We start from the raw sequence: 12,344 nt of genomic DNA on the forward strand, positions 1-12,344 counted from the left end.
GAGAAGATACAGAAAATAAGTAGCATAGATGGTAGGTAAAAAATAGATAGGGAAGAGGGCAAGAATAGTATGGGAAATATAGAATCTAAAGAACTTGAGACACGTGGTCATAACCTAAACGGGGGAATGGGGGGGAGGGGGTGTGCAGGGTGGAGGGGAATGAAGTGGGGAATAGAACAACTGTAATGTCATAATGAATAAAATATAATTAAAAAATAGTTTTGTTATATAGAAATACATAATACCTAGAACAGCCAGGATAATTCTGAAAAAGAACAAACTTGGAGAACTTTCATCTCTCAATTTCAAAACTAAGTATAAAGCTGTACTTACCAAGTTAGTGTGGTATTTGCATAGGATAAACATATAGATCAATGGAATAGATTTGAGAATCTAGAAAAACCTCCTCACATTTATGTGTCTTTTGATTGTTGACAAATGTGTCAACACCACTCATTGGAGGAAGGAACAGCTTCAAAAAATGGTGCTATTGTAATTGGATATACATGTGCCAAAAGATGTTAGACCTTTTACTCATACCATACACAAAAATTGACTCAAAGCAGGTTATAGGCTTAAATTTAAGACCTAAAACAAGAAAAAAAATTTAAAACTTGGGAGAAAAAAATTTTTAAATTATCACCTGAGGATATGTTTATTGAGTTTTTTTAGCGAGAAAGGAATAGGAGGGATGGGGGGATGGAGGGAGGCAGGGAAGGGGAGAGAGAGAGAGAGAGAGAGAGAGAGAGAGAGAGAGAGAGAGACTGATCGGTTTCTTCCAATACATGCCCCAACTGGGGACTGAACCTGCTACTTAGGTGCCCTGATCAGGGATCAAATCACAACCTTTTGGTGTATGGGGAAATGTTCCAATCAACTGAGCCACATAGCCAGGGCAGGAGCAGATTTTTAAGACTTTGGGTTAAGCCCAGATTTCTTAGATATTGCATCAAAAGCATGGTTTATAAAAGAAACCATGAGATCAATTGGATCTCATTAAAATTCAAAACTTTTGTATTTCAAAAGATAACATTTAGAAAACGAAAAAAACAAGCAGCAATAAAAAGGACGAGTAACTTGGAAAGAATATTTACAAACCATATATCTGACAAAGTATTTATTCCTTAGCCAAGGCCACTAGAAAGAGGTTCTGGTGTCTGGTGGCAGGTGGCAGGGGTTAGTGGTGGTGGGGATGTGGTTTCAATTTACCACAAGAACTGTGAGGCTGTGTTAAGGTATTTCTGTAGTACACAAGTACCAAAAGGTGCAAAGTGGGCCAACAATGGGTGGGATAAAAGTCAGTTGGTCCAAGCGAACCAGGTTATGAATAACAAGAAGTAGCTGGTTCATACTTTGCAGCCCTGCCAAGAAAAAACAGTCCTGAAGCTACTATTAGGACCTTGTCAAGTTCTCACAGACAGGACAAAGATAGGCATTTTGTTCACTCTGCCAGTGTAATCTGTTTTTAATAACAGTGTTAGCCATGTTAACACAGCAACCCACAGGTTTAGACTATGAAGGCAGTGGCATGTTCAGGATGCCAGTGTGGAGTCATCACAGACCAGGTCAACATTTGGGACAAGCTGTCTTACTAGGATAACCTAGGAACTAATGTATTTTACTTCCAAAGAAGCTTTTTCTTTCTGTTGCTTGTCTGAGAGGTAGGGGATATACAAATATACATATGTATGAATGGTGATTGTCTGTTTCACATAGGAAGGGGAGTTTCTTTTCCTTACTTGTATTGTCCTGGGTGTTCATCTCTTCTGGTGTTGAATTCCAGAGAAATTTTAGCATCCAGTCCAATTCCAAAGTAGTTGTTCATGACACACTTTTCTTTGAAACATCTGAAATTAGGCAAAGGGAAGAGGAGGACAGACATTGGTGCAAAAAAGAAGTGGCATTACTATTGGGCTTCATATGCATGATAAAAAGCCACTGAGGAAAGGCCTCCTCTACATTGGGCATAAGCCTTAATGTTTCTGAGATGCAAATGTAGATGTTTTATTGGGTTAACAATCAGCTTTGTGAGCTGTAAGAGAGGGCAGCAAGCTTTCAGGGAGGATTCACTGGGATTGGGACTCATAATAAAGAAGTCATCTTTGGTGATTCAGATATGAATGGCCAATATTTTTCCACATACGATTAAAAATAGAGTCGCTGATTTATTTTCATAAAGAACTTTTGAGTATCTCAGATAAAAATGTAGGAGAGTGAAGTCTGCTGTACTGTTTTCAGAAATATCTGAACTCCTTTGTAGTGCTTTCACATCAAAAAGCAAAGTGACCACACATTTGGGAGAAAAGATTAATAAGAGAGGATATATATATCAGGCAGGTTTTTTTATTCTTCTACATCCATCTCAGGTGACACAAAAACCAATGGTGTGCTGGAGCCAGTTTGGACCAGCTCATGTCAGCTGATTATGCCTATCACTTCCCAACTCTGAATTCAATGGCATTATATCAGTAGTTTGTAATAGGCCATGGTGGAAAGGTTTACACCAGGGAATAAATTAGTACTTCCCCCATCCCAGAGAGTTGGTTGTTAAATATTTGCCAGCACATTATTGATTAAAACTTATTAGGTAGGTCCATGAAACCTCAAACATGAACTTAAACCAATGGTGAAGTAGAGAAAGTAGAGGCTGGAAATAGGAATAAATGGAAAACTGCAGAAAACTTCAATAATTGCTGGCTGCATCCTTCTTTTGGGGAACTGAAAATGAGTACAATGTAGCTACTTAATTATCGATAATTTTTAAAAATTAATTATTTAACTGACCCTACATCTCTTACATGAGATTTGCCTTCCTCAACCACAGTCCATAAATTGGGGACTCTCTAACTGATGTTCAACTGATCTTCTTAATGGAACTCAAAATGAGTGAATGAAGCAGAACTTGGCTACTGGGAATATTTTAAGCCAGTAGGGCTAGTGAGACAGATGTCTTTAGTTTTACTAACTAGTCCCCTAAATGCTCATTTATTTTTTAGTACCTCCAATCATTTACTGTTAAAGACAACAATGGAAAAATAAGTCCTTTGAAAGAACAACAAGTAACAATTATTGTTTATAATACCGATAACAATAATACGTATTAACACATACACATTTAACTATGGGTGCCCAGCACTGCTCAGTGTAAGTACTTTGCATATATAAACTTAATAAATACAACAAACCTATGTGGCAGGTTCTACGATTATCTCCATTTTATACATAAGGAAACTGAGGCTCAGATTGGTTGCATAAGATCTCACAACTAATAAAGTACAGTCAGGATTTGACTCTGGGTATCCTTAGACCCGGGGTATCAAGCTCATTTTCACTGGGGGCCACATCAGCCTTGCTGTTGCCTTTAAAGGGTCAAATGTAATTTCAGCTCCTTAACAGTTAAGGAGTAGTTACGTGTATACAATCCTAAAATTATTTTGGACCTTTGAAGGCAACTGCAAGGCTGATGTGGTCCCCAGTGAAAATGAGTTTTACACCCCTGCCTTAGACTATGCTCTTAACTCGAGTAAGGAGAGCCATAAAAAGGTCATAGAGCTAAATACTTACATAGTTTCAGGTATAAAATGTAAGTGCTCCAAATTAAGGTTATCTAGGTCTTCACGTTTGAGAGAAGGAATAGAAGATAAAGTACCACAAGAACCTAGAAAGAAAAGACATCACCTTGGTATCAGATGCAAACAAGAAATTCCTGTCATTGTATTTATCTCACCCTATTTTCTCTGTGGGAGTAGGGTCAAGCTCAATGGCTTTCTCTTAAATAACATTCAGGGTTCACTTCCCAGAGAGGGTTCATCTTGGATGGACAGGGGCTTCCACTGAGAGGATAGTGAGGCTGAGTTGCTTGCTTGCTGGTAATGAAAACAGCTTCAAATCTTGGGTTTCATCAGACCAGTCTTTCAAAGCACCTAATGGCATCATTAGTTCTGGACATTGGCATGGGGTCTTACAGTGTGAGTTTTCTGGGAGAGAGGGAGGAATATCCACTGCAGAATAGGATTATGGCTAAAGGAAGATGCATGAAAAAACACTTTTATCTTCTGGGCACTAGAAGACAGCGATTAAGGGTCAAATAAGAGAAGAAGAAAAGATCCTTACGGTGTCTTGGGCTCATCTGGTTAATATCTTCTGAGTCTACTTCCGGGAAGAAAGTTGAAGTAAAGTTCTTAAGTGATATTGCCTGTCGGCTCTTTTCATCCAGAACTATAGAGAAAAAGTGGAAGTGAGGAGGGAGGGAAGGGAAGGGAAAGGAAAGGAGGGGGGGGGGAAAGGATGGAGGGAGGGAGGATTGGTCACATTTATTAGACGTTTCTTCATAAAGGAGATTAACTAAATCTCCTTTATTTAGTTAATGCCAGTCAGTGTGTGGTTAGATAACAGAGACTCTCATTGGCCTATCACCACTCCTCCATGATGCTGTTTGTAGTCTCAGCTTTCTTACAGTGTTGGCCCTATGTCTCTTTATATCCATGCCTGAGCTGTCTCTCTTCTATTGGTTACTCTTTTTCTGTCACCCAGGAAATGCCATTGTGAGTAGAAGATGAGGGCCAGTGGAGGGATGAGACCTGGACAGGGAGGGAAACCCTCTGCCCTTCTATCTCCATTATTACCTCTTTTTTAACTCATTCACTCACTGATTTTTGTTCCAAACTTGAGCCCATAGGAGCAAGTGATTCTTTTACTCAAATGTCTCACTCATATCCAGAATGTTTGAGAAGTCTCCTTCCTTTCACCAACCTATATATTGTATAGCTCAGGTGCTCAGTCAGGTTCAATCCCTATACTGGCAGCAGTGCTTTTCTCTGTCCCATGACCACGTGCTGAACTTCTAAATCTGATTTATGTGTTGATGGATCAGGATGAGGGTTGATTGTGACAGGCTTATGGCCACATCAGATTAATCTGATCCTTACTATTTTGAAACTACTACTGAAATACAGACAAATGGACTGTTCAATTCTTTCACAATGTAGAAGGGAGATTTTTTTGTCTTTCCTGGAAACTTGGCTGAAGTCATGCCTAAAGGTACCAAGGCAGAAGAAGGTACCATGGCTAAAAGTCAAAGGCACTTTCTTGCTATGTGGACTTCTGCTCAAGTTTAATAGCTCTGATAGAACACACTTTATCTTATGCCATTTTGGATCTGCTTTTCAAAGAAGCATTGTGAGGAAGAAGTGGGAATCAAAATGTTAAATTAAGTTAGAGGAGTTGAAAAGGTTTTCATACTGAGTTGAAAGCTTGCAACTTGTCATGAGTTTAGGAGATAGCAATCAGTTTCAGAGCTGCCAGAACCACTCTCAGGGCCCTTGTGCCTCATTGATACTATGTAAGACATGAATAGATGAATATTATTTTCCTTCTAAAAATATAGTCACAAGCTTGGTGGTTGGGTGAATACAGACACAGGTGGAAAAAAATTTCAGGGCTGGTGGTGGAAGTTCATGGAGCTTTGAACAGCTACAATTCTTTAGAATGAATGTTAGGTCCAAAAATAAATGAGCAGCAAGAGTTGAGTGCCTGGGAAGTAGGAGGAACCAAAGGGGCAGTTTATTAAGCCTGACACTTTTCAAATCAGCAGTCTGAGGACTAAGTTTGGATGCTATGTGAATGCAGAATCTAGTCAAGTTTTGGTAGGGGAGCCAAATAGAAAATCTAGAAAAAGGGAAACCAGTAAACCATCCACTGGAACCTTCTCTTTCCCCTACCTCAATCACCACAACCCTGGGACCCTTACCTTGTTCAACTTGGAATACTATGAGTTTCAAGGATTTCTGGAGATTCTTGGCTTTTGTGGCCAGCTCCAACTTGCACTTGGCTATGTGGTCTATTTGCTGGACAAAGGGCTTTCCATCCATCTTGCCACTGTCTTCACATACTGTAGCACTCTTCTCAACTTCTGCCTCCTCAGCCAGGACATCAATCAGGACACTGAGCTTATCATACATTATGTCACTCTATATAGAAAGGAAGGAGAAAGGGCATTGTTAAGAGGGACCACTGCTTGAGATGACAGAATGAGGAGCTGGGATGGTATGGGGAGAGGTGCAAAGGGACAGTATTTAGCCAGAAACATTGAGCATAGAAAGTTATCTGTGGGGAGATGAAAGATTGAGCAAAGAAGTACTTGGATAGATATAATGGGATAACCAAATGCGATGTGTAAGGGGATCAAACACATTCCATTTGTTTCTGAGCAATTGCAGGAACCAATGTAAGTTTTTCTTATGGGAGACTGGCCTGTAAAATGACATGGCCAACTTGAGTAAAGATAAATATTTCTTTTTAAAAAATATATTTTATTGATTATGCCATTACAGTTGTTCTATTCCCTTCATTCCCCTCCCCCCTGCACACCCCTCCCCCACCCTAGTTTATGACCATGTCTCTCAAGTTCTTTAGATTCTATATTTTCCCCACTATTCTCGCCCTCCCCCCATCTATTTTCTACCTACCATCTATGCTATTTTCTGTGCCTTCTCCCCTCTTCTCCTCCTCCCACCGCCCTGTTTCTAACCCTCCATGTGTTCTTCATTTCTATGGTTCCGCTCCTGATCTAGCTGTCTTCTTGGTTTGCTTTTGTTTTAGGTGTGGTTGTTAATAACTGTGTGTTTGCTGTCCTTTCACTGTTCATATTTTTCATCTTCTTTTTCTTAGATAAGTCCCTTTAACATTTCATATAATAAGGGCTTGGTGATGATGAACTCCTTGAATTTGATCTTATCTGAGAAGCACTTTATCTGTCCTTCCATTCTAAATGAAAGCTTTGCTGGATAGAGCAGTCTTGGATGTAGGTCTTTGGATTTCATGACTTGGAATACTTCTTTCCAGCTCCTTCTTGCCTGTAAGGTCTCTTTTGAGAAATCCACTGACAGTCTGATGGGAACTCCTTTGTAGGTGACTGTCCCCTTATCTCTTGCTGCTTCTAGGATTCTCTCCTTCATTTTAATTTTGGGTAATGTAATTATGATGCGCCGTGGTGTGTTGCTTCTTGGGTCCAACTTCTTTGGGACTCTGAGCTTCCTGGATTTCCTGGAAGTGTATTTCCTTTGCCAGATTGGGGAAGTTCTCCTTTATTGTTTGTCCAAATAAGTTTTCCACTCGTGGCTGTTTCTTTTTGCCTTCTGGTACCCCTATAATTCGGATGTTGGAACGTTTCAAGATGTCCTGGAGGTTCCTAAGCCTCTCATCATTTTTTTGAATTCCTGTTTGTTCCTTCTATTCTGGTTGGATGTTTCGTTCTTTGTTCTGGTCCACTCCCTTGATTTGAGTCCCAGTTTCCTTTCTATCACTATTGGTTTCTTGTGCATTTCCCTTCATTTCAGTTAGTTTAGCCTTCATATGTTCTTCTAATTTGTGGCTAAAATCAACCAGTTCTGTGAGCATCCTGATCACCAGTGTCTTGAATTGTGCATCTGAGAGATTGGCTATTTCTTGGTCACTTAGAGTTATCAGCTCTGGGGCTTTGAGTTCTTCTTGAGCCATACTTTGGTCTGTTTGTGCCCATTACATATGAGGAGCAGAGCTCTAGGTGTTCACCAGGGTGGGGCAACTCAGTCGCTGGGTTATGACACTGTATGTGGGGGTGGGGCCAAAGGAAAGCAACGGCGGGCTGCCTCCCGCTGCCACCTAGGGCCTAGCAGTCTGTCCCACTACACGTGAATGTGCGACTGTGGTCAGCCTGGCCGCTGGGTTCACCCGCTGGGGCCTGCGCGGTCCATCTCACTGCTCACTCCTTTGCTGGTTTATTTGCACCCGAATGTGTGACTGCAACCAGCCCACCGCCCTGAGCCCTCACTGGGTCAGCTGGACTCGGAGCTGCCTGGCGCTTGGGGTTGGGGGATCTTTCCTGCCTGACCCTGCTCTGCTGCTGGCTCCACCCCTCTTACCAGTCCGGTTGAATGGTACGTTGTTGTTGGACTTCCATATAGTTCGACACTCTGTTCTTTGGCTGTGTCTTTGTTCTCCAAACCTTTGTTGTATTTAAACTTGGTTGTGGGAGAAGGCACAGTGTTTCCACCTACACCTCCATCTTGGCAGAAGTCCAAATATTTCTGAATAGGTATTTTTATGGGCATGCTCCTGTAGATGTGGATGTGTCCCTTCATGGGTGTGTGCTGCCACCTTTGTTATGTGTGCATGTTTGGGGATGTGTTGATTAATTATGGCTTGATTTCCAGCTACATCATGTCACAGTTTGTGTCTTGAGCAAGTTACCTAACTTCTTTGTGTTTCTATATTCCAAGGCAAAAGTGAGGATTAAATAAGTTAAATAAGATTGAAAGTGCTTAACAGTCTCTGGCAGAGTGTTATAATAAGTGTTAGCTATTATTGAAAAGGGGAAGGATTCGTATGAACAAATATAAAGGACACATGGACAATATCTAAGGTGGGGGGTGGAAATGGGAGGAAAGTGGGGAGCACTCGGGGTGGGGGGTGGGCCTGGCTGGGAATATAAGACAGAAAACTGTACTTGAATGAGAATTAAACAAAAAAAATGTTAGCTATTATTGTTGCTGTTGTTATCATAGAGGTGAATGTAGGTATATATCTAGCATGTATTTGCACATATTTTGAAGCACGTTCTGGTTTACAACCATGTGTATACATGCTTGTTGTACACTTGTGTCCAGGTATGGGCAGATGCTTTGCATATAGTTAGGTAGATGGTACATGTATTCAGTATAAGCATGAATAGTGCCACTATTCATTTGGTGAAAGATGGAAGTTTGATGAAGTGGACTTTCCACATCAGGGAGGTTTATCAGCCACTCCTCCCTGCCTTTCTTTTACAATTCCCAGTGAGAGGCACCTGGCTTCACAAAGAGTACAAGGCAAAAGGAATGGAAACTTACTTTCAAAATCACAGACTCTATTGCTGCATTGTTCTGTTTTATCTGACTCCAGGCCTTTACAATATCAACCACAAAATCTTCCACTGCTGAACACAGAAATCTGGAAAAATGAGATAGATGGCACAATATGACATGGGTCATGAGATCCAAAGCTCTTTTCTCATATAATGTCATTGGTCTCCATCTTTCTTCTCTCTATCTCTATTTCCTGATCTCTCATCCCTCCCTCTGCTTTTCCATCTCCTCCCAACTCCCTCTCCCCTTTCTATTTGTTTTCTCTGTTCCTTTATGTATTTATAGTGAAATATTCAGGTACTTAAAGAGAATTTAGCATTTCTTAGTCCTAATTTCAAATTTCCAGAAAAAATTCAATTTATCCAATTTGGGTCAGAATTTCACCCTGGGTCAAATCAGCTATGGTCCAAGGGCCCAGATAACTTAGTATAAACATAATGATATTGGGGGAGCTGTCCCTGTGAAGAGTGTTGCTCAAACGAGAGTGTGGTAGACTTGACAGTTAACCCTCCAAAGAATCCCAGTAGGAAAGAATGGCCCACATATTTGGAAGGGGAGAATGTGTTGTTTAGGCTAGGAGAAAGCAACTGTGGTAAATATTACAGGAATCTTTCCTAGTGTCTGAGAAAAAGCAAGGTGTCCCTGCTAAAGTGAGCTATGCCATGCTTTTGGATGGCGTGAAATGTTGTTTCAATCTGTAACTCTTCTTTTTATCTTTAAAAAACAAATGAACAATTATTTTCAATTAAAGTTGATATACAATATTAAATAGTTTCAGGTATACAACATAGTAATTAGAAATTTATATAACATAGACAGTGGTCACCCCAAAAAGTTAAGTACCCACCTGACACCATACATAATTATTACAATATTATTGACTATATTTCCTATGCTGTAGTTTACATCCCATGACTGTTTTTATAACTGGCAATTTGTACATCTTAATCCCTTCCCCTTTTTCACCCAGCCCCTCAACCTCCCTCCCATTTGGCACTCATCAATTTGTTTGCTGTATTTATGTTTGTTTCTGTTTTGTTTATTCATTTATTTTATTTTTTCGATTCCACATGTAAGTGAAGTCATATGGTATTTGTCTTTTCCTGTGTGACTTATTTCACTTAGCACGATACCCTTTAGCTTTACCCATATTGCTGCAAATTACAAAATTTCATTTTTCATGGCTAAATATTATTCCATTGTATACAGATCCACATCTTTTTTACCCATTAATCCACAGGTGGATACTTGGGTTGCTTCCATATCTTGGCTATTGTAAATAATGCTGCAATGAACATAGGGGTGCTTATGTTCTTTTGAATTAGCATTTTGAGTTTCTTCAGATAAATCCCCAGAAGTAGAATTGCTGGGTCATAAGGTAGTTCTATTTTTATTTTTTTTTGAGGAACCTCTTTACTGTTTCCCATAGTGGCTGCACTAATCTGCATTTCCCCCCAAAGTGCATGAGGGTTCCTTTTTTCCCACATTCTTACCAGCATTTATTATTGTTGATTTATTGATAATAGCCATTCTGTTAGGTGTGAGGTGATATCACATTGTAATTTTAATTTTCATTTCTCTGATGATTAGATATGCTGAGAATCTTTTCATATGTTCAATTGGCCATCATTATGCTCCCTTTGGAGAAATGCCTACTCAGGTTCTCTTTCCATTCTTTAACCAAATTGTTGTGTGTGTGTGTTAAGTTGTATGACTTCCATACATATTTTGGATATTAACCCCTTATTGGATGTGTCATTGGCAAATGTCTTCTTCCATTCATTCTATAGGTTGTCTTTTTGTTTTGTTGATGGTTTCCTTCACTGTATAAACATTCTTTAGTTTTATGTACTCCCATGTGTTTATTTTTGGTTTCCCTTGCCCAAGGAGACATATACAAAAAATATGACTAAAAGTGATGTTAAGGAGTTTACTGCCTATATTTTCAAGTAGAAATTTTACAGATGCAGGTCTCATATTGTAGCTATTTGTGAGACATGTCCTTTTGTTGGATTGATCTCTTTATCATTATGAAATGTCCTCCTTTCTCTCTTACTGCAGCTCTTGCTTTAAAGTCTATTTTGTGTGATATAAGTATTCCTACCCCAACTTTTTTGTTTCCTTTGTATAAAATATTTTTCCATCATTTTATGTTAGTCTCTGTGTGGCTTTTGATCTGAAGTGAGTCTCTAGTAGGCAGCATATGTATTGGTCTTGTTTTCTTTGACCCATTCACCTACCCTATTTCTTTTTATAGGAGCATTTATTCCATTTACATTTAAGTGGTCATTGACAAGTATTTAGTTATTGACATTGTATTAATTGTCTTCTGATTATTTTTGTAGCTCTCTGTTCTTTTGTATTCTCTTGCTCTATTCTCTTATATGTTCGTGACTTTCTATAGTGTTGTGTTTAGATTACTTTTTCTTTTTGCTCCTGTATGTCTCTTACAGATTTTTGATTTGTAGTTACTATATGCTTCCTGTATACCAAGTTATATTTAAAGCAGTCTTTTTTATTTGATGGTCTCGTTGAACACGTTCCAAAATCACTACATTTTTTCTCACCTTCTCCACATTTATATTTTTCTTATTATTTTTTACTTCCTGTGCGTTTATGTATTAACTAATTTATTGTTGTAATTATATAGTATCTGCCTACTTTTGCCTTTTAACCTTTGTACTACCTTTACGTTTTGGTTGATTTATTTCTTATATTATGTGTGTGCCTTTGTCAGTGAGAATTTTTTCTTTCCAATATTTTCTACTCATATTTTTAATCTTTTCTTTTGTTCTTAAAGAAGTTCTGTTAACATATGTTGTCTACTGGTTTAGTGATGATGAACTTATTCAGTTTTATCTTGTCTGGGAAACTTTTTATTTGTCCTTCAATTCTAAATGATAGCATTGTTTGGTAGAGCAAGGTTGGTTGTATGTCCTTGAGTTTTATCACTTTCAATATTTTGTGCCAATTGTTTCAGGTCTCCAAAGTTTCTGATAAGAAATCAGTTGACAGTCTTATGAGCTCCTTTGTATATGACTAGCTGCTTTTATCTTGCTACTTTTAAGATGCTCTCTTTATCTTTAACATTTGGCATTTTAATTATGATGTGTCTTGGTGTGGGCTTTGTGCAGTTCATCTTGTTTGCAACCCTCTGTGCTTTTTGGACTTGTATTTATCCCCAGGTTAGGGGAAGTTTTCAGTCATTATTTCTTTAAATAGGTTCTGAACCATTTGCTCTCTCCATTTTCCTTCTGGCACCCTGATTATGTAAATGATGGTACACTTGAAGTTGTCCCAGAGGCTCCTTACACTATTCTCATTTTTTTAAAATTACTTTTTCTGAGATTCTCTAAGATGGTGGCCTAGTTAAACATGCCTTGCCTCATCACACCACATCAAAATTACGACCAAACTATAGATCAGCCATCACTTAGAACCATCATAAATCAAGCTAAATAA

At 39.0% G+C, this 12,344-nt stretch overlaps 1 protein-coding gene across 1 annotated transcript in view; it reads right to left on the reverse strand.

Moving 5' to 3' along the window:
- Positions 1–1,739: 1,739 nt before the first annotated feature.
- DGKK (diacylglycerol kinase kappa) overlaps positions 1,740–12,344 on the reverse strand; it is a gene marked incomplete at its 3' end in the record, with an annotated part of 131,634 nt that continues 121,029 nt past the window's right edge. Inside the window, exons 16-20 of the mRNA XM_037037765.1 lie at positions 8,868–8,967; positions 5,750–5,969; positions 4,114–4,218; positions 3,565–3,658; positions 1,740–1,847 (exon numbers count right to left, since the gene is read on the reverse strand). Coding sequence (XP_036893660.1) covers positions 1,740–1,847; positions 3,565–3,658; positions 4,114–4,218; positions 5,750–5,969; positions 8,868–8,967 — 627 coding nt within the window. The remainder of the gene's footprint in view (positions 1,848–3,564; positions 3,659–4,113; positions 4,219–5,749; positions 5,970–8,867; positions 8,968–12,344) is intronic.

The sequence above is a fragment of the Sturnira hondurensis genome, unplaced genomic scaffold (assembly GCF_014824575.4).
Source record: "Sturnira hondurensis isolate 20B ecotype Veracruz unplaced genomic scaffold, ASM1482457v3 Scaffold0023420, whole genome shotgun sequence".
Taxonomy (NCBI): Eukaryota; Metazoa; Chordata; class Mammalia; order Chiroptera; family Phyllostomidae; genus Sturnira; species Sturnira hondurensis.